This window comes from Protomyctophum bolini, assembly GCF_963924005.1.
Source record: "Protomyctophum bolini genome assembly, chromosome: 6".
NCBI classification, from domain to species: Eukaryota; Metazoa; Chordata; class Actinopteri; order Myctophiformes; family Myctophidae; genus Protomyctophum; species Protomyctophum bolini.
The window spans coordinates 26216919-26239191 of NC_137867.1; the positions used below are offsets into that span (position 1 = coordinate 26216919).

The window sequence follows — 22273 nt, forward strand, 5'->3', positions numbered from 1 at the left end:
TGGCAGGTATACGCATGCAGGGAAGGGAGTAGACGAGAGTCACGAGAGTGACCCTGAGCACAAGGAAAGATAGTATGTAAAAAGCTGCGATCAAAACACAAAGAGCTAACCACTAAGCTAGCGAGGTCTGCAGCATATGTCACTACTACTGAAGCTAAAGGTGAACTTGATATACTGTACAGTATGAGCCAGGGTTCATATACACAGCAGATGTGATGGGTTGATGGATGGCACGTGTGCAGGATTCAGGTGAATGACTTGCAGGACAGGACCCCCCCCCCACCCCCATGTACACACACACACACACACCCACACACACACACACACACACACACACACACACCCACACACACACACACACACACACACACACACACACACACACACACACAAGGAATTGATGACACTAAAATGTCCCAAATTGGGTACCACACAGAATATTTATTTTATTTTACCACTCGTACTGTACATGTATGTGTGTACTAAAGGTGGCCATACACTAGCCGATAATTTTGACGCTGGGGGGGTGCCCGACTCAATTGGGAGCATAAATTATCGTCTAGTGTGAGTGTATAACAGATCCAATCGTAATCCCTCCGACTGCTCGGGGCCGCTCACAACGACATCGGGATCGGCCCGATCAACATCAAGAATGTTTGATATTTGCGCCCGAGGTGCGCCCAAGTTTTAAACTTGTGTAGTGTGTGCTGTATAAAATAATCGGGCCCGATTATCCTGTAGTGTGTGTGTGGTGCTATCAGATTTCAGATTGAACAAAATCGGCTAGTGTAAGGCCACCTTTAATGTATCTGACATGACACAAAGACACCCTATAATGCACAAATATAACTCACTCCTGTGTGCTTTTGTGTTTCTCTGTCTCTATGTTTGTCTCTCTGTCTCTTGGGTCCTTCTTTCCGTCCGTCCACCTGATGCAAAACCGACCGTCCCTCAGTAAACGTCCCGGCCACCGTCATGGAGGCCATGAGCAGGCAGGAGTCCCTCCAGGCCTTCAGCAAGAACGGGAAACCTTCCTCCTCGTCCACGACCTCCAGCCCTCCCTCCTTGCTCCGCTCCATGGTCTTTCCCCACTCCCCTTGCTCCAGGACTTTCTCCCTGCTGGGAGACAAGCCCGGCGTGGTCGGAATCACGTCACATGACTCCGGCTTCGGCCCGCTGGGTTCCAAGAACCAGCGCGTTCTGGCCAGCCCCACCTCCACCAGTCAGCTCAGCACAGAGTTCAGTGACTGGCATCTGTGGAAGTGTGGCCAGTGTTTCAAGACGTTCACACAGAGAATCCTGCTGCAGATGCACGTCTGTACACAGAACCCTGACAGGTAATGAACGAATTCACGGATACAATAAAGGCTATAATCCTGGTCTCTATATACTATACCCCGCCAGGGCGCCTGATGGAGGCGAAAGGAACTGGTTGGAATGACGTGTTCCTTCCACGAGCTATGTCCAACCGGGGAAACTCCCCCCTGTCAAGTGAAAAGAAGCAGCTTGGACTCCTCATGCATAGAAAGAAGGCATGAGGTCAGTCATGAAGTCAGTCCATTGCTCTCCCCATGTTGGCAGTGTAGCACCCAGGATTACATTAGATAATTGACACTGGGTGGAAAAAATTGGTTGCAAAAATCGTGGGATAAACATTTGTACACCATAATAGTAAAGGCTTAAAACGTTTGTGATAAAGGAGAGAGATTGAGGTATACAAAATGCAGTCAATAATTTCATGCCAAAACACACTGGAAATACAGAAAGCACTTAATGTAAACTGGAGCATTGTTGACGTCAGGAATAGATGACTTCCTGGAAACAGGCACCGTCCTTGTTAAATGGTAAATGGTGCATTTATATAGCGCCTTTATCCAAGGCGCTTTACATAGATTGTGCATTACATTCACCCATTCATACACTGATGGCAGCGGAAACCATGCAAGGCACCAACTAGCACATCGGGAGCAATTAGGGGTTCAGTGTCATGCTCAAGGACACTTCGACAGTAACTCTGGGGGAGCCCGGGTTCGAACTGGCAACCTTGCGGTTCCCATCCAGGCACTCTACCCCTGAGCCACCGGTGTTGCATGTGTGCGTATTTGTATGTGTCTGTGACTGTGTACGCATGTGTTTGTGGCTGTTGCATGCATGCCTTTGTGTATGCATGCACGCACGCACGCATGCACAATCTCTTTCACGGTGTGTGTGTGTGTGTGTGTGTGTGTGTGTGTGTGTGTGTTTGTGATATCTTCCAACTTAATTAAATACAAGGAGGGGGTGGTGTGCGGAGGAGAGAGAGCAGAGGAGGTGATGGTGGGTGTCTGGGTGGGTGTGGGAGAGAGAGCAGAGGAGGTGATGGTGGGTGTCTGGGTGGGTGGGGGAGAGGGAGCAGAGGAGGTGATGGTGGGTGTCTGGGTGGGTGGGAGAGAGGGAGCAGAGGAGGTGATGGTGGGTGGGGGAGAGAGAGCAGAGGAGGTGATGGTGGGTGTCTGGGTGGGTGGGGGAGAGGGAGCAGAGGAGGTGATGGTGGGTGTCTGGGTGGGTGGGGGAGAGGGAGCAGAGGAGGTGATGGTGGGTGTCTGGGTGGGTGGGGGAGAGGGAGCAGAGGAGGTGATGGTGGGTGTCTGGGTGGGTGGGGGAGAGGGAGCAGAGGAGGTGATGGGGGGGGTGGGGGCGGGGTGAGAGGGGATGTGTATTGGATTTTTTTTGCTTAGCCTTATTTTTTTTGTATTTTTCCCGCGTGCAGGGTGAGACTGAGCTTTGTATAAATCAAGGCAGCGTGTCAGTGAGAAATACCTCGGCTAACGGTGACGCGGCTAGGAAAACAGATGCCAGTTATTCGATAAACTAATATTCATAGGGAAGAGAAATGTGGGCTGGCTGCGGCGGTGGCTGAAGTCAATGTGGAGCTACCTGTCAATAGGAAGGTTTTATGAGCCAGAGGACCAGATAAAATTCAGCTGAACAAGCCAAACAGGGACTATAGCACAGACACACACACATACACACACACACACACACACACACACGCACAAGTGCGCATACACAAATTGGTTATTTTCCGCGAGCGACTGCACGTCTCATGCACAGACGTGCTCACATACACACACATATGGACCTCATTCTCTGATGTACACCTGCTCACATACTTGCATCCAGGTATACATACAGTAATTCCTACTAAACACTCAAAACAATACGTATACTACACCGACAGGGTCAGGGACACACACAGACGCATGTATTCTTACACAATCAACCCCCCCCCTCTCTCTCTCTCTCTCTCTCTCTCTTTCTCTCTCTCTCCCCGTCTCCGTCTCTCTCTCTCTCTCTCTCTCTCTCTCTCTCTCTCTCTCTCTCTCTCTCTCTCTCTCTCTCTCTCTCTCTCTCTAGTTTTGATCCATATGTATTGATGTTTAGTTTATTCAAACATTTGGGCTAAAGATGGATGGATCTTGTATACCAAATGAAAAAAACATCCCTTTGGCTCCATCAGATTTGCTGACTGTTTCATTTGCTGGATTTCTCAGAAGTTTTTCTTCTACTGTGGTGTAATCCCCCTATGTGTCATTTTAAATACATCCATCACCGGAGGATCGGCTTGTTTATGACGGGAGGCCTCGCTCCGTCACGCAGTGAAACCACTTTTGATTTGGTTTGAGGGAATAACTGTCTTTATTTAGCAAACTGACTGTTTAAACTAATGCATTACAGTGACTGTATTAGAGGCATAAAAAGTAACATATGTATACGCTGGCCTATATTTTCACTTATAGAGCTAACAATCACATCAAATAGGGAGGCAGTAAGACATTTTTTTTAGCTTTAATGCTCATTTAGTAAACAAGTAATGCTGCTGGAGTGAATGACATGCTAATGCATAAACACAGGAGCATATAGTTCTATATAAATAGATGTGACAACTGGACTACAGCAGTGATGTCAATAATTAATAACCAGAGGTCTGTGATTGAAGTGTTTACTGTGCGTGTTCTAGTCGGTATATAAAATATCACATTCTCATCTACACATTCCAAACAGTAACAGGAACTCAGTGTAAACAGTCATTGAGATGGAACATGCCCACACAATGATTATTTCAATGGATTGACGGTGGCATATGGTGAAAATAGCCGATCTACAAGCTCACAAGGCATCGTAGATGAAACACGTTGTGAGCTTGTATATTGTCTATTTTTGGTGTGGGACACCATCCTACAACATTTACATTAAAGGCTCTAGCAGGAGTCTAGCTGTCAGTAGGCCACGGAAGTACCTCCACATTATGTTTCATTCTTTTTTCTTTTCTTTAAAAAATATATATATTTAACTTTAATTTTGTAATTGAAGTGGGGTCCAGGATCTATGTCTTCCTGCTGTGCTGGTACCTCTTAGATTTATATACTGTAGCCGATATCTACATGAAATACAAAAGGGGAGTGGATTACACCCACTGAACTTTGACCATGAATCTCTCCTCCTTCATTCCTGTGATACAAGGTTATGACCTGACAGAACGGATGGTCAGTGTTTTCTGAACCTGCCTGCAATAACGAGGGATATGCTCTGGGAACCGCACAAGCCTTTCAGTCACCAATTAACATTTATACAAGGCCCTAATTACTAATTAAAAAAACTGTAATCAGCCAATTCAACTTTAATTAACTGTAATTATCTATTCATCTGTGGTGTTTGTTTGTTCAGGCTCAGCATAATCCAGTTAATACCCTATTGTGCTGAATATAACACTACGTTTTTCCCCCCAATGGAAATATCCTAAAAAACAGGGTTGTATTATAATCAGGGACTAGACTATTGGTCTTCAATGTTCTTTTTTCACAAATGAGTCTTGAAAAATGGGGGTCGTCTACTCGTCTTATAATCAGAGTCGTCTTATATTCGGCACAATACAGTGAGTTGTGTTTCGCTCTACAAGTCTACGGTATATTTACATTGCTCTAAAAACACAAATCAACTAAGTTACACTACACGTGTGTTGAGGACTGTCATTAGCCTTTGATGAGTTTTTTTTAAAGGTGTTGTTTACTTGGATTCGAAAAGATAAAGTAGAATTTCTAGTATAATCGCCTCATTGTGGGTGGCGCTATATCATGTTTTGTCTACCGTATTGAAGCGTATGTCGTACAATCTAAATGCATTTACTGTACTCCTGGATTACTTGAAACTAACTGGTGACCTTTTGTTCTTTGAGCTGAAGTGATTTACCTCTGCGTTGTGTGTAAATAAGTTTGTGCTCATCTTAAAGACTCATTGGTGCTATCACCAATGCCATCCTCATCGTCAGCTCCCTCTCTAGTTTATTATCCTAATATGATCATGAGTTGCTCATAAACTACGTTACCCATTACCCCGAACACAAAAACCCTCCCACTGTTATGACATTTTATTGGCTGTTTGGTTTTTGTTCCAGAATAATTTGATGAGCCTAACTGGCTGATGAGAGGACATTATCCCTGATCTGCTTTAATAGGTTGGTCAATAGAGACAGAGAGACAGGGAGGGGGGAGCAAAGATAGCTAGAAGGAATGAAAGAGTGAGGAATGGGGGGATATATGGGGGGGAGAGACAGGAAGATGACAGGAGAGAGGAAAACAGAGAGCGGAGAGAGAGATAGAAATACTGTTCAGAGAAAGAGAAAAACATCTTTCAGCATATGTGCACGGATTTGTGTGTGTGTGTGTGTGTGTGTGTGTGTGTGTGTGTGTGTGTGTGTGTGTGTGTGTGTGTGTGTGTGTGTGTGTGTGTGTGTGTGTGTGTGTGTGTGTGTGTGTGTGTGTGTGTGTGTGTGTGTGTGTGTGTGTGTGTGTGTGTGTGCGCGTGCGTGCGTGCGTGCGTGCGTGTGTGTGTGTGTGTCATTGATTGTCTATTGACGAGGTGAGGGCAGTGATTTATGGGTTGTGGTCTCTGGGGGAATGTCTTCATTTGAGGACTGCTGAGAATCCATCCTCCCATAGCAGCCACAGGACCACATACATTAGAATTATGTTTTACTTGATATCACGGCCTTGTCTGTCTCTGTTTCTGCGGGGGTCCATTGACTTGAGGCCATAATAGATTAACTGACTTCAGATCATTGCTACAAAGGACGTAGAGTCGTAGACAGTCTTGTAGAACGTAGAATGTAGAATTCACACATGTGGAAGGCGCGTCTATAAAGGAGGTCGGTGACTTTAAATACCAGGGACGTACGGGTCAACTCCCAGGACCTTAGAGTGAGGACGGCACTCGCATGCAGAGCTCTTTACGGGATGACCACTGTGTGGAAATCCAACCTCCCCCGACACATCCAGATCCGTTTCTTTTCTGCTACTGTGGAGTTCGTTCTCCCGTGCGGTTGTGAGTGCTGGATACTTACGCAGGCCCTACAGAAGTCCTTGGATGAATCAGAATCAGTTTTATTTTCACATCACAGATTTACAAAGTAAAATAGATGGTAAAATTCGTTTCTGTGCATATAGTTCCCATTGCATCATTGTTTTGTTTTTTTCATATAAAAGACGCTGGGTCGTTAGGGCCGTCTCTTTTTATTAAATACTGTTGTTGTGAGTTGGAGACCTATAGGATGCAGTAAACATCCTTAGTGTTCATTTAACTCCAAGCATTACAACTGGATAATTGAATAAAGAGGCTGACTTCTGTCTTGGAACTGCACTGGACGGATTCAGTCTCATGGATCCTATAAGATCCAACAGGATTCCAAGACCCAACAGGATCGTGCGTGTGTGCATGAATGCGTGCGTGCATGCATGCGTGTGTCTGTGTGTTTGTATATACATGGTGTGTGCTAATGTGTGTTGTGAATATGTGCAATGAGTGCTAGCGCATGCGTCTGCAGAGGTGTTCGCCCCCCTTTCTCTCTCGCTCGCCCTCTCCGCTGTAATAAACAATAACGGGGCATTAATCTCGGCGCCTGCTGCCTTAATAAATAATATCCACACATTCATCAACTTAAACTATTCACAATCAATGCGCCTCTTCATAGAAAACCCACCTAATAAATAGTGGCTCGGCCCACTGAGGCGTGAACTCACCGAGCGGGTCCCACTGATAAATGATCAGGGCCCCACGCCACCGCGGCTTTTATGCGGAAAACTGCAAGTGAGAATTTTTCGATTTTTATATTGCACTATTTTACTCTTATTACTTTTCTGGGTGTCTTTTCTTTTTTCTTTCCTAGTGTCTTTTTTTTGTCCTCAACTTCCTCGGCTTCCTTGTTATGATTTATTGGAGCGGTGGATTTGTTTGTCTATTTGTTTTATTCTAGTTGTGGAACGTCTCACTTTAGTTTTAATATGCTGCCACCAGGATGTGGACTCGTTTAGGTCACAGAGAGAATCCTTCATTTGCTGCATGCAGTAAATAGAGATAGGACCTCACATACTGTAGCTCTAGCATGGCAATAATATCTCACTGTGGTCAATTGTCTCATCGCCTTCTGTTAATATCTTATTGCTTCCTATGTGATTGTTTCTTTGTGTCTGTATCATTGGATCTGTTTTGCAGCTTTCAGTTTAACATATTGGAACATTATAACATAACATAACGTGACATAATGTAATAATTAGTTTTGCAAAAAGTACTGTATGAATCGATCAAATTGTAGACACATTAAAAGCACATACAGTAGACTATGTCAATGACAGCAACATTATATTATGCCTGGCAGGACTTGGGTTGTGGTGACATCCTGTTCATGACCTTTGTCCCATGTCACCCCCATTCTCTCTCCCATCTCTTCTATCACGCCACACCACATTCTGTCCAGTAAAACAATGATTACTGTAATGATTACTATGATCTTGAAAACAAAGGAGATCACGTGCTGTGCTTTTTAAGGTAGGCCACACATTACCCAGACACTACATTGTGAGCACGTATACTGTGCGCACAATGGTGTGGGTTTGAATCCGGCCTGGGCCTTACATCAGTGATCCTCATCCTTTTCTGCATGGGGCAAAATCTCGAAAGTGTTTGGCCACTTAACATGGCAGCGGTGTTAAGTGGTCAGGTGGGGTGGGTGGGTCTCGTGCATTTTCAGAGCATGTTTATGGTAATGATCAATCAATCGATTGGATCAATATGGAACTCACATAGTATTTGTATTAATGTTATATCATTATGGGGCGGCACGTGGCTCAGGGGTAGAGGGGCTGGCAGAGCGGCCGGATGGGAACTGTGAGGTTCCCAGCTCCATCCCGGGCTCCCCCAGAGTTAGTGTCGAAGTAGCCTCGGAAACACAGACGTTTTTATTTCCAGGGAGGGAAAAAAAAGTCTGGGGCCGAGTCCACTTAAATTCGGCATACAGTAGTGCAAACGTCTCTGCTGATTTCTGATCGTCTGCACCTTCGTTAAATTGACGCACACACGCACACATGCACACACACTACACACACACACACACACACACACACACTCCTCTCTGTCGCTCGAAGTAATTAGACTCATGTCGCACAGCTGCGTCTAGATTCTCCCGTCGGATCCTGCCGGGAGCTGCCTATAGAAAGCATAGGTGGACCCAAAGTCTAGTGTCGAAGTGTCCTTGAGGAAGACTTTGAGCCTCTAATTTATCCCGATGTGCAGGTTGGTGCCTTGCATGGTGTCCGCCACCATCGGTGTATGAATGTGTATTTGAATGGGTGAATGTAATGCACAATCCATGTAAAGCACCTTGGATTAAAGCACTATATAAATTTACCATTTACCATTGCTAAAGTCTTGCAGTATCCTCGATCACTTCCGCATCATTCTTCAGCACCCTCTCAGACAGAGCAGAAATGCCCTAAAAACCCTGTTTGCTTTTTTAGAATGAATAGCTTTTGGTAGGGCCTATATGTTTTGTTGAGCTAGCTGCAGTTAGAGGTGATGCATTGTGATATAGTGCAGAGGTACAGCCTGCTACCAACTCTCTCTATTAGCAGCCAGACACATTGTTGGGCCGTTTGTCTGTCTCACTCCCAGTGGGTCCTCCCTTCTGGCCTGAAACACACTAACAATAAACACGCATGCACGCACGCACGCACACACGCACGCATGCACGCACGCACGCACGCACGCACGCACGCACGCACACAAATATCTATATCTCTATCTATCTATCTATCTATCTATCTATCTATCTATCTATCTATCTATCTATCTATCTATCTATCTATCTATCTATCTATCTATCTATCTATCTATCTATCTATCTATCTATCTATCTATCTATCTATCTATCTCTATTCTATAACACACACACACACACACACACACACACACACACACACACACACACACACACACACACACACACACACACACACACACACACACTGTGATAGATGGCCAAGTCATGTACTGGGCCCACATTGTTGATGAGGGTCATGCTGCCATGGTTACCAGAGCACACTGTCCGACTTCCTCTGCTTCGCGCACGTGCGTGGGTGCGTGTGCATGCGTGTGCGCGCGCGCGCGTGTGTGTGTGTGTGTGTGTGTGTGTGTAGGGAGGCTATCTGTGTCTACAAACCTTATTATGTGGTCACTTGTCTCACCCCATTTCCTTCTATTCTCGCGCGGCGACGTGTTGTGAGCTTGTAGATCGGCTATTTTCAGAGTGCAACCAAGCATAGAATGACTTCGTCTTTTAGTTCTACTGGATCTCTTCTCCACTAATCCCCCACCCCTAACATTTTAGTCTAGTTTTTATTTGAAATTGTCAGTATATTTAGTCTTAGTTTTAGTCGTAGCTTATAGTATTTAGTTTTTGTCACATTTTACACTGGTCTCTCTGTCTATCTGTCTCTCTCTCTCTTTCAGGCCGTACCAGTGTGGCCACTGCTCCCAGTCCTTCTAACCCTAACCCTCCTGTCTCTCTCTCTCAGGCCGTACCAGTGTGGCCACTGCTCCCAGTCCTTCTAACCCTAACCCTCCTGTCTCTCTCTTTCAGGCCGTACCAGTGTGGCCACTGCTCCCAGTCCTTCTAACCCTAACCCTCCTGTCTCTCTCTCTCAGGCCGTACCAGTGGCCACTGCTCCCAGTCCTTCTAACCCTAACCCTCCTGTCTCTCTCTCTCAGGCCGTACCAGTGTGGCCACTGCTCCCAGTCCTTCTCGCAGCCGTCCGAGCTGAGGAACCACGTGGTGACCCACTCCAGCGACCGACCCTTCAAGTGTGGCTACTGCGGCCGCGCCTTCGCCGGAGCCACCACACTCAACAACCACATCCGCACGCACACCGGAGAGAAGCCTTTCAAGTAAGTAACAGTGAGTACCCCACCACACACACACACACACACACACACACACACAGCCACACACACACACACACACACACACACATACACACACACACACACACACACACACACACACCCTACATCACACCGCATGCCTTGATTCGACACATATCGCCATATCGCCAAAGAAAATGCACCAGTGAATTCTCTCTTATTTTTGTTTAACTAACGTCAACTACAGTAGCCTATAAGCATATCTAACGTACACTTGTTTTACTTTGGTTAAAACCAGATTGTTCAACACCACCACATCAGCCCCTCCCCCTGCGCACACGCACAGATGAGTGCTTCTAAACACGGTCCACGTACATTATACAGTACAACTAATCTAACCTTCTGTCATTTTTACACTGTCAGAGTAACATTAGCAAGGTTTTACTGTGTCTCTCTATGTAGGTTGTCTGACATTCCTGTAATTCAACTGTGGCATAGCTTCAGAATAGAGCGCTATACCCATGACAGGCATATTAACTGACACACTCAATATAAACCTCTGTAATACAGTGATTAACATTATGGGCCAAGTTAATCATAGATCGCTTTTAGCTGTCTCTGATGTGACCCCATACAAGCACCGAGGGGCTGAGAAGTACTAATCGTTTTCAATAATAATGATCAGGGATCCTTAGTCTTATGCTTTCAGTAAGACCATGTCATACTCTGATGCTGTTACGACATTCAGTGCAACAATGAGAACAGGATCTAAACTCAGCTAGAAATACAAGACACGCTTTGTGTCTCATCTGTTAAGATTTCAGACTTTTAGTGGTCTGCAGTCTTAAGCAAATTATGGGGAGAAATCTGTTCAGGACAGTTAAAGTGTATTATTGTTGTAACTTTGATGCTTATAATAGAGGTTTCTGATCTAATTCTGATGTTACATTACACTCACTGACTGGGCTGATGTGGTGATAGCATGCAATATCGGCCTTGTAATAACCACCTCTGTGCCCCAACTAAAGATCTCTCACTATCAATCTGATGTCATTAGACAGAGAGGATGCAATTAGGACTTATAGTATCGGCTGTTGTCACCCTGTCATCCTGTCAAGATGTCACACAATAAAGATTCCCCACGGGAAGAGAGAGGTCAACAGCTCTCTGGCTTGGCAGAGGGAAGAGAGGTCAACAGCTCTCTGGCTTGGCAGAGGAGGGGTGGGCTGGGTGGAGGGTTGATAGAGCAAGCGAGTTAGATCAAGGGTGGTGGTGGGGGAGATCAAAGTACGTATGGAAAACATACACAACACACGTCGAGGGAAATCTGATTCAAGTGAATCAGCATACCAAATGATAAGCAATCCGAGGAAAGTTCTGCCGGTCATCAATGCGACCAGCAAAGAGAACCACGTGGGAGGAAGAGAGCAAAGGAACAAAGGGATCAACACATAAAAAGTTAAATTACGAGCACTCGCAAGAAATCCGCTAAAACAAATCAGCGCTCTGTAATAAGCGATCGAGGGGAAACCAAACGTGTCATCAGCACTTCAGAGTCTCGGCGGAGAGTTGAAAGGCACAAAGACAATCATGGACGGGCGTCAGGAATCTTTAGCGGATCGATGGCCTCGGGGACTTATCTCCGTTTGGACGATACGGCAGATAGATTAAAGCTGCCACTGTCACTTTGTAAGGAGGAAAATGCTCAACTTTATTTTCCCACCAATGAGACGGGGGCAGGGATTGTGTGTGGTCGGCAGGTTTTTAGGCCGATAGTCACTGAGCTGTGGCGCTTCTCATCTCAGCTTTTTTGTTTTGTTTGTGGATTCTGCCTGTTCTATTCTCTTCTTGGCTGTCCTCTCTGTTCTGTTTAGTTTAGTCTCGTATTGTTGTGTGTGTGTGTGTCATTGTCCTACAGTATTCGTATTCTATTACATTTTGTTCTGTTCTAGTCTGAACCTGCCACTGTTATAATCTGTAATAAAAGTGTGAAAATGCGCAAATGTTTTGTTCAAATAGAGCTAAGACTCATATAGATTAATCTTAAGATCTGTTCTGATCTGTCTGGTCACGCACGCACACACACACACACACACACACACACACACACACACACACACACACCACTACCTCCCTTCCCTCTTATCCAAGTAAATTACCCCTTCCAGCCCCACCCCTCCCTCCATGTCCTAGCCTATCTATCTAGCTGCTAGCTCCAATCCTTCAGTACAGGCCTGTCTTTGAAGACCCCCTCCCTCTCCTCACACTAAAAGCTCTCTCTGTTCTCTTGTGCTATTGGAAGTGACACTGACGCCTGCCTTATCAAGACCGCTTATATCGCCCTGTGTGTGTGTATGTGCGCCACGTGCGACATGCGTGCACACTATGAAGGGCTGGAGGGGGGGATCAGAAAGGGGAATTCTCTCTCCTTGCAAGTATTGATGGATGGAGTGTGTGTGTGTGTGTGTTTATTAAAGATCTAAGGACACACTACAGTAGGTGTGCTCCTGAATGTGTGTGTGTGTGTGTGTGTGTGTGTGTGTGTGTGTGTGTGTGTGTGTGTGTGTGTGTGTGCGCGCGCGCGCGTGCACACATGCGTGCGTGCGTATGTGCGTCTGTGTGTGTGTCTGTGTGAGTGAGTGATTCAATCTAGATCCCACATCAGGCCAACCAGGCTGCGGGAACTATTTACTCTGTCACTGGGTATTACACAGATGAGCTAGCACTATGCTATAGGTCCACATGTTTGTGCGAGATCTGAGAACATTGTGTGTGTGTGTGTGTGTGTGTGTGTGTGTGTGTGTGTGCACACACGCATGCGTTCAAGTGTCACTTACATTCTCTTCAGCAGTATCATCTAAGCAGTGTTTCATCGTTCCTCTGTGTACATGCCTGTGCACGTGGCCATGTTGCAATCTAAGGATTCTCTTTTCTTTCTTTTGTGTGGGCGTGTGTGTGCGTGTGCGTGTGTGTGTTTGTGTGTGCTCGCAGGTGTGAGCGTTGTGACCGGAGCTTCACCCAGGCCACCCAGCTGAGTCGACACCAGAGAATGCCCAACGAGTGTAAACCAAACAGTGAAAGCAGCGAGTCTATCGAAGTGGATTAGCTTACCACCAAACTGACTGTCTGACTGGTTGACTAACTGACCGGCTCACTGACTGACTGACTGACTAACTGACTGACTGACTGACTGGCAGGCTATGTGACTATCCGGGTGACGAACTTCCTGACCAATTGGTTGACGAGTTAACTAGCTTGCTGACTGGCTGATTGACCATCATTCTGAATGACCGACTGACTGACTAGCTGACCGACAGACCTACTAACTGGCTGGCTAACTGGCTTGTTGACTGATGGATGAGAGAGAGGGGGGCTGAATTAGAACTGCAAGAGAAAATCATGATTAAACGTCACAGACACTTAAGCAAAACCAAAGATTTCCTCACCCTCCTCCTCCTCCTGCCCGCCTAACACCCCCACCTCTCCACACTTCAATCAACCTCCCAGAAAATCCAAAAGCAAGTAATAAAATAAGTGAAGACATTAAAGGGATATTGATTCTCTCTGGCACTCCTGGCAGCAACAGGGATACGGGGTGGGACTTTGAGGGAGGGATGAGGGGGCTGGGGGGGGGGGTATTTATTGGTGACATTTTCGGGAGAGCACAGGCTTTTCCCTCCAAAGAAGACTCACTCTTGAAACCTGGACGACGAAATACCAAAAATCTAACCAAAAATGTGGGCTGACAGTCAGTCAGTGTGTAGCTTTATAATACTGGTTTCTTTGTCTTTATATTGACGATGCCAAAGGGGGGCGTGACCAAAGCTAAATTACATCCATCAATCAGAGAGGCCCTGTCCCCAATCCCTGGTTCCAGGAAGTGAATTTACCTCCAGCTCATTATATATTTAGTATAGAGATTTCAATGAAGTTTGGCAAAACAAATCTCCCAGACCCAGAGTGACCTATACAAAATACGAAATCTAAGAAAACCTCTTATACATTTTATATTAGAAGCCTTGTTTTTAATCAAGCATGTTCTTTCATTTGGAATTGTATGCAATTCCGGACCTACTGTTATTTTAACAGTAAACCCTCAGAATAATCTTTCTGAAACGGGCCTGAGTTACAACTGCACTTTTTCCCCTCTATACCAAATCTCTTCGCCAAAAATAACAGATCTAGGTGTTGTGACCTTTTAGATCTGCTATTTTTGGCAAGAGTTCCCTCCAGAATAAGCATGCTGGGGGTGCATTCTTTTGTGAATTGTCTATCTCTATGGTTTTCAACCAGTAGTAACCAAATGGACCCTTATAGATCTTTATCGTAAAATACTGTATGTGTATGGCATGTAATTGTAGACACAATCTTCATCTTGCAAACAAAATATTCAAAGTTTTGGGTCTGAGAGGCTAAATCTCATCAAATGGTGATCCGTGGCGGATCAAATGCTGAATAAATAATGGGCCTTGGTATGAAAAGGGTTGAAAACGACCGGCCTATCTGAAAGCCAAATGGGTATTGTGTGTGAAATGCTTCCTGGTACCATGCAGGGGTATATGTGTTCTGTGTGGCTGTGCCCTGAGACACACAGCCACCCTCTCTCCTCTCCACTGTGTGGCTGTGCCCTGAGACACACAGCCACCCTCTCTCCTCTCCACTGTGTGGCTGTGCCCTGAGACGCACAGCCACCCTCTCTCCTCTCCTCTCCACTGTGTGGCTGTGCCCTGAGACACACAGCCACCCTCTCTCCTCTCCACTGTGTGGCTGTGCCCTGAGACACACAGCCACCCTCTCTCCTCTCCTCTGTGTGGCTGTGCCCTGAGACACACAGCCACCCTCTCTCCTCTCCACTGTGTGGCTGTGCCCTGAGACACACAGCCACCCTCTCTCCTCTCCTCTGTGTGGCTGTGCCCTGAGACACACAGCCACCCTCTCTCCTCTCCACTGTGTGGCTGTGCCCTGAGACGCACAGCCACCCTCTCTCCTCTCCTCTGTGTGGCTGTGCCCTGAGACACACAGCCACCCTCTCTCCTCTCCTCTGTGTGGCTGTGCCCTGAGACGCACAGCCACCCTCTCTCCTCTCCTCTGTGTGGCTGTGCCCTGAGACACACAGCCACCCTCTCTCCTCTCCTCTGTGTGGCTGTGCCCTGAGACACACAGCCACCCTCTCTCCTCTCCTCTGTGTGGCTGTGCCCTGAGACGCACAGCCACCCTCTCTCCTCTCCTCTGCACCACCAACAACACTGAAGCACTGCAGGCTTGTAATGACACAAAACGTGAAAGAAGAACCAAGTATGTAAAAAGAAAACAAAAGAAAGAAACTAAATGATGGGAAAGAAAAGAAAGGAGAAAGAAACTAAATTATATTTATCTCCCTCATATCAGGCTTGGGGCACTTTGTTTAATTTGTTTGTGGTGATTGATTATTTAAATTTGTGTTGCTGTTGTTCTTTAACAGTGTAAAAATGATATAATTTTATGGTGATTTCACAGATGTAATTTATCATAGAAATAACCACACAAACACACACAGACACGCACGCACACGCAGGCGCACTCGCACACACTCACGCACGCACGCACGCACGCACGCACGCACGCACGCACGCACGCACACACACACACACACACACACACACACACACACACACACACACACACACACACACACACACACACACACACACACACACACACACACACACACACATCTGTGTGTACATGTTGACAATGTAATTGTCTGTAAGTTCTGGCTTTTTCTTAACATTTGTTACATTTTACAAAACAATTTCAGGGTTAGCATTCACTTTCAATTAATTTGATACTGTATGGCTAAGCCCATTAATCAGATGAATATGTCATCTATTCATCAGATACAAAATGACTTCTTTTTTTGTTAAGATTCCAAAGCAAATCATGTTATTTTTGGAATTACATTGTTGTCATGTTATATTACCTTATAAATTTGCTGTACGATGCAAGGTTGAATCCAATTAGAAGCAATCTCAGACTTTTGTGTCATTGCGGTACACTTTGTATTAAACATTGAGGAAAGCACAGTTAGTACATGGACTCAGAATAGATTTTTGTGCCTGAGATGAAAAAAAAACAACAAAAAAGCTTTAATTATTTGAACACTGTAACTTATTTTCCCAAAGACCAAGACGGTGTCAAACCCTGATGGATGCAAATCTACAGTCCAAACCAAATCTAAAAAGGGATATTTCACTGGTGAAACACTTTCACTTCTTAGTGCTCATGCCTCTAGAGATAGTGTGTACTGTGTACCCACATACTGCACCATTGACACTTTTAGAACCTTGTTTAAAGATAAACATTTCATATTTGAACAAAAGCAATCATTCATATGTCCAGGGTGAAGCACATAAATGCGTATGCTCGTGTATGCAATTACCCACATAAATAATTCCGAAACAACCCTGATGTTGGTGGTGACAGTAGATCTGTTAATATTTAGCGTGCGTGTGCGAGCTGAAAGTGAAAATGTTTCGAAGCCGTGAAATATCACTTTCAACAGTATCACAATGCTGTTCATTCAGAATGTATATTGATCCAATGCTGTATATAGAAAAATACAAACTATGGGAGCTTTTTTATATTAAGGACCTTGGGGATGGATTTGAAAAAAGAAAAAAAAGTTTCTCAGACAAGGAGCTGAAACACATTGCAACAGGATTGGAGTCGATTCATTTTCAACTGTTAAAATAAATATGTTACTCCTTTATATCACTTTTTCCCAAACCCTGGGTCGGACACAATTGTGGTGTCACAGACACATTTTTATGGTTCACAAGAAAATGACCCTTTACATTTTATTTTACAGTTATTTCACAACATTTAAAAACAAATTCAGTGATTTTCTAAAGAATTTAATGAATCAATCAAAGAAATTCCATAAATTATAAAACATGTTTAAGAAGTAGTGAAAATAGACGATCTACAAGCTCACAACACGGCACAAAGCGACACATTGGCCCCTTTTCCACCGGTTGGTTCCCAGTGGGAACCGGTTCAGTTCTTTTTGGTTTTTAGTCCATGAGCCAGAGCTCCAAAACTGAAACATTAATTATGAATTGAGTGGGCAAAACCATACCTATATTAGATTGTTATCACCATTAAACTTCCCCAATTGAGTACTTACACGAAGACAATGATTTATTGTATTACAAATTTTACATTTTTAAATATGCAAATGAGGCATTATGTAGGAAAATATGCAAAATAATCAAAAATATGAAAAAGCTACTACTGTGGAAGGGTTATCGTGTATTAATTTACTTGTATTGATCCTATAAACAATTAATATAGGGTATAGTTAGCCCACCAATTTTGGAGCTCTGGCTCATGGACTAAAAACCAAAAAGAACTGAACCGGTTTCCATTGGGAACCAACCGGTGGAAAAGGGGTCATTGTGAGCTTGTAGATCTGCTAATTTTACTAGATAGGGTCCCAGGCAAACGTCTATATTTTCTCTTTTCAGGTCTCGAGCTACAAGGTTTGGGAACCACTGCTTTATCGTATAGCTTTGAGAAACGGGATGTTCACAGTCAAATCCTCATTGTTAATGTATCCATTTGTAACACTGAGCATGGACCCTTACGGGTCCATGTGGTTATATCCATTTGTACATGCTCCGAGTTCAATTAACACTAAGGGGTTTTACAGTTGGGTTACTGAAACCATGACGGTTTCTGGAGCACGTAAGGATTATGCATTTTCAACAAAGATGGACAATGGTCAATCTGGGGATTGAACTATAGTTTGACACCCCAGACATGCAATGCTTTTCAACTGACAGTGGTTTGAGTGTCATGTTTTTTTATCAATAGGTTGGGACATGGCAACAAATCCACTTCACAGTTTGATTGAACTAAAGATGAGTTGAAACCAACCCTGATGGATCTGATAATCATTTGTCCTCCTCTAGATGAAGACTGACTGAATCTGCTGGAAAATATGGTCATGACAAACAGAAAGACTCTTCTATTGACATTATGACTCTTGTTTGCATGATTTCCAACATTTTCCCGTTTTCTTTTTATAATGAATGAAAAATGGGGTGGAAAACAACGAAAAAAGTATTGTTCCTTAACAAATAAAGCAGAAATACAGTTTTGATTCTTATCAAATGTATTTATTTTTATTTATTTTGAATATTTAAATATTAAATATTTTGTAGAACCTTGGATTGTACCTGGGCAAGAAACATTGTCGATCATCTTTAACTTTTGATTCTGTGCTCCATGAGTGAGAAAACGGAAGAAGCGATTCCATTCACTCTCATTTTGTGTGCTGAAAAAGATCTCACAGTGACACTTTTAGCACATAAATTATGATTGACAATGCTAAGCGAGTAAGCGTACATTTTAAGGCTCCACCAAAGTTCTACATCGTTCTAGGTTTTTTTTTCTTTTTTTACATTTTACATCCTCAGACAGAGACAGTATACATGAATCGAGTGTGTTGCTTGCACATTGAATGTGGGTCCAATTATAGCCCATGTTTTTTGAAATTTTGGAAAATTTTGGAGTATTGCGGAGGAATTGCGGAGTGTTGCGGAAGAATTGCGGAAAAAAACAATTGTTTATAGCCCATCGGTTTTTGATTTTTTTTGCGGAAAATTGCGGGGAAATTGGAAATTGCGGAAATTGTGGAAATTGAAAATTGTGGAAATTGCGGAAATTGAAAATTGCGGAAATTGCGGAAATTGGAAATTGCGGAAATTGCGGAATTTTTAAAAATCCTCAAAAATGATGTGGAACGGCGTGTTATAGCATGCCGTGTCGTGTTTTAAATCCTCAACAATGATGAAGACTATAGCGATGACCTCTGAGACCATGGACCAATGAACCATGTAAATACAACAAATTGAGCAGGGCACTGCAGGGAGTTGCACCCCGTTCCGGTAAACCAGAAGTACGACACCAGTGCCTTAGTTTTTGTGTTGTCATTTACAGGTCCTTTCAGATCAATTCTACACAATCAGACATACAGTACAGTTTTAGCATTCACATCCCTCTTGGCGAGATGACTTTTATGGAAGTCCTCCAAGGCTCCATCATGTGGCTCAGGGATGTTATGTCATAATAAGTTGGAAAAGATAAAATCTTCCAGGGCAACTCTGAAATTGTTTCCATAAATGGAATCCTTTTATAACCTACTTTAAAACAAACTGGTACTTTAACACTGCGCCACCGAGCGTTCGACTCTGATTAAGGCAGCTTTGCTGCTGAAAAACTCTCTGTGCCTCAATAACTGTGCATCAGAGCTAGGAGTGTGTGGCTACTTTTATATTTATTTGGACAGGACAGTTAGGCAGACCAGATGTTATTGGTGTGAACTATATTATCATGTTACCATGGTCACCTATTAACAGCTGTTTCTACTTATCACTAATAATAGTATTTATCTTTCTCCTGCACGTACACATGCACACACTCACTCACAATTCCTTACTTATGTACTGTAGTCTCTCAATTTATCTCATACACAAATTCGCTTGGATATCTTTCCATTGCTCTCTCTCGCTCCCTCTCTCTCTCTCTCTCACACACTCTCACACACACACACACACACACACACACACACACACACACACACACACACACACACACACACACACACACACACACACACACACACACACACACACGCACTCACACACACACACACACACACACACACACACACACACACACACACACACACACACACACACAGTGTGTGTTTCACAATTCACAATTTCCGCAATTCCGCAATTTGACAAAAAACGATGGGTTATAGCCCATGTTTTTTGAAATTAAAAAAAAAAAAGTTAGCCTCGTTTCTCATCATTTTGGACCGTGGGCTATAGCCCATATCGTACGGCATACTATAGCGCGCCGTTTTTCATCATTTTTGAAGATTTGAAAAAAATGACGAAATGACAAAAACGATGGGTTATAGCCCATGTTTTTTGAAATTTTGAAAAAAAAAGTTATCCTCGTTTCTCATCATTTTGGACCATGGGCTATAACCCATCGTTTTTGTCATTTCGTCATTTTTTTCAAATCCTCAAAAATGATGAAAAACGGCGCGCTATAGTATGCCGTACTATATGGGCTATAGCCCATGGTCCAAAATGATGAGAAACGAGGCTAACTTTTTTTTTCAAAATTTCAAAAAACATGGGCTATAACCCATCGTTTTTGTCATTTTGTCATTTTTTTCAAATCCTCAAAAATGATGAAAAACGGCTCGCTATAGTATGCCGTACGATATGGGCTATAGTCCATGGTCCAAAATGATGAGAAACGAGGCTAACTTCTTTTTTCAAATTTCAAAAAACATGGGCTATAACCCATCGTTTTTGTCATTTCGTCATTTTTTTCAAATCCTCAAAAATGATGAAAAACGGCGCGCTATAGTATGCCGTACGATATGGGCTATAGCCCATGGTCCAAAATGATGAGAAACGAGGCTAACTTCTTTTTTCAAATTTCAAAAAACATGGGCTATAACCCATCGTTTTTGTCATTTCGTCATTTTTTTCAAATCCTCAAAAATGATGAAAAACGGCGCGCTATAGTATGCCGTACGATATGGGCTATAGCCCATGGTCCAAAATGATGAGAAACGAGGCTAACTTCTTTTTTTCAAAATTTCAAAAAACATGGGCTATAACCCATCGTTTTTGTCATTTCGTCATTTTTTTCAAATCCTCAAAAATGATGAAAAATGTCGCGCTATAGTATGCCGTACGATATGGGCTATTGCCCATGGTCCAAAATGATGAGAAACGAGGCTAACTTTTTTTTTCAAAATTTCAAAAAACATGGGCTATAACCCATCGTTTTTGTCATTTCGTCATTTTTTTCAAATCCTCAAAAATGATGAAAAACGGCGCGCTATAGTATGCCGTACGATATGGGCTATAGCCCATGGTCCAAAATGATGAGAAACGAGGCTAACTTTTTTTTTCAAAATTTCAAAAAACATGGGCTATAACCCATCGTTTTTGTCATTTCGTCATTTTTTTCAAATCTTCAAAAATGATGAAAAACGGCGCGCTATAGTATGCCGTACGATATGGGCTATAGTCCATGGTCCAAAATGATGAGAAACGAGGCTAACTTCTTTTTTCAAATTTCAAAAAACATGGGATATAACCCATCGTTTTTGTCATTTCGTCATTATTTTCAAATCCTCAAAAATGATGAAAAACGGCGCGCTATAGTATGCCGTACGATATGGGCTATAGTCCATGGTCCAAAATGATGAGAAACGAGGCTAACTTTTTTTTTCAAAATTTAAAAAAACATGGGCTATAACCCATCGTTTTTGTCATTTCGTCATTTTTTTTTCAAATCCTCAAAAATGATGAAAAACGGCGCGCTATAGTATGCCGTACGATATGGGCTATAGCCCATGGTCCAAAATGATGAGAAACGAGGCTAACTTTTTTTTTCAAAATTTCAAAAAACATGGGCTATAACCCATCGTTTTTGTCATTTCGTCATTTTTTTCAAATCCTCAAAAATGATGAAAAATGGCGCGCTATAGTATGCCGTACGATATGGGCTATAGCCCATGGTCCAAAATGATGAGAAACGAGGCTAACTTTTTTTTTCAAAATTTCAAAAAACATGGGCTATAACCCATCGTTTTTGTCATTTCGTCATTTTTTTCAAATCCTCAAAAATGATGAAAAACGGCTCGCTATAGTATGCCGTACGATGTGGGCTATAGTCCATGGTCCAAAATGATGAGAAACGAGGCTAACTTTTTTTTTCAAAATTTCAAAAAACATGGGCTATAACCCATCGTTTTTGTCATTTTTTCATTTTTTTCAAATCCTCAAAAATGATGAAAAACGGCGCGCTATAGTATGCCGTACGATATACGGAATGACAAAAACGATGGGTTATAACCCATCGTTTTTGTCATTTCGTCATTTTTTTCAAATCCTCAAAAATGATGAAAAATGGCGCGATATAGTATGCCGTACGATATGGGCTATAGTCCATGGTCCAAAATGAT

General features: G+C 43.4%; 1 protein-coding gene across 1 annotated transcript in view; it reads left to right on the forward strand.

Annotated features, from left to right (window-relative positions):
• prdm6 (PR domain containing 6) overlaps positions 1–13379 on the forward strand; it is a 57349-nt gene extending 43970 nt beyond the window's left edge. Inside the window, exons 7-9 of the mRNA XM_080766477.1 lie at positions 956–1337; positions 10078–10254; positions 13222–13379. Of these exons, the coding sequence (XP_080622603.1) occupies positions 956–1337; positions 10078–10254; positions 13222–13336 (674 nt within the window). The 3' untranslated portion in view covers positions 13337–13379. The remainder of the gene's footprint in view (positions 1–955; positions 1338–10077; positions 10255–13221) is intronic.
• The last annotated feature ends 8894 nt before the right edge of the window (positions 13380–22273 follow it).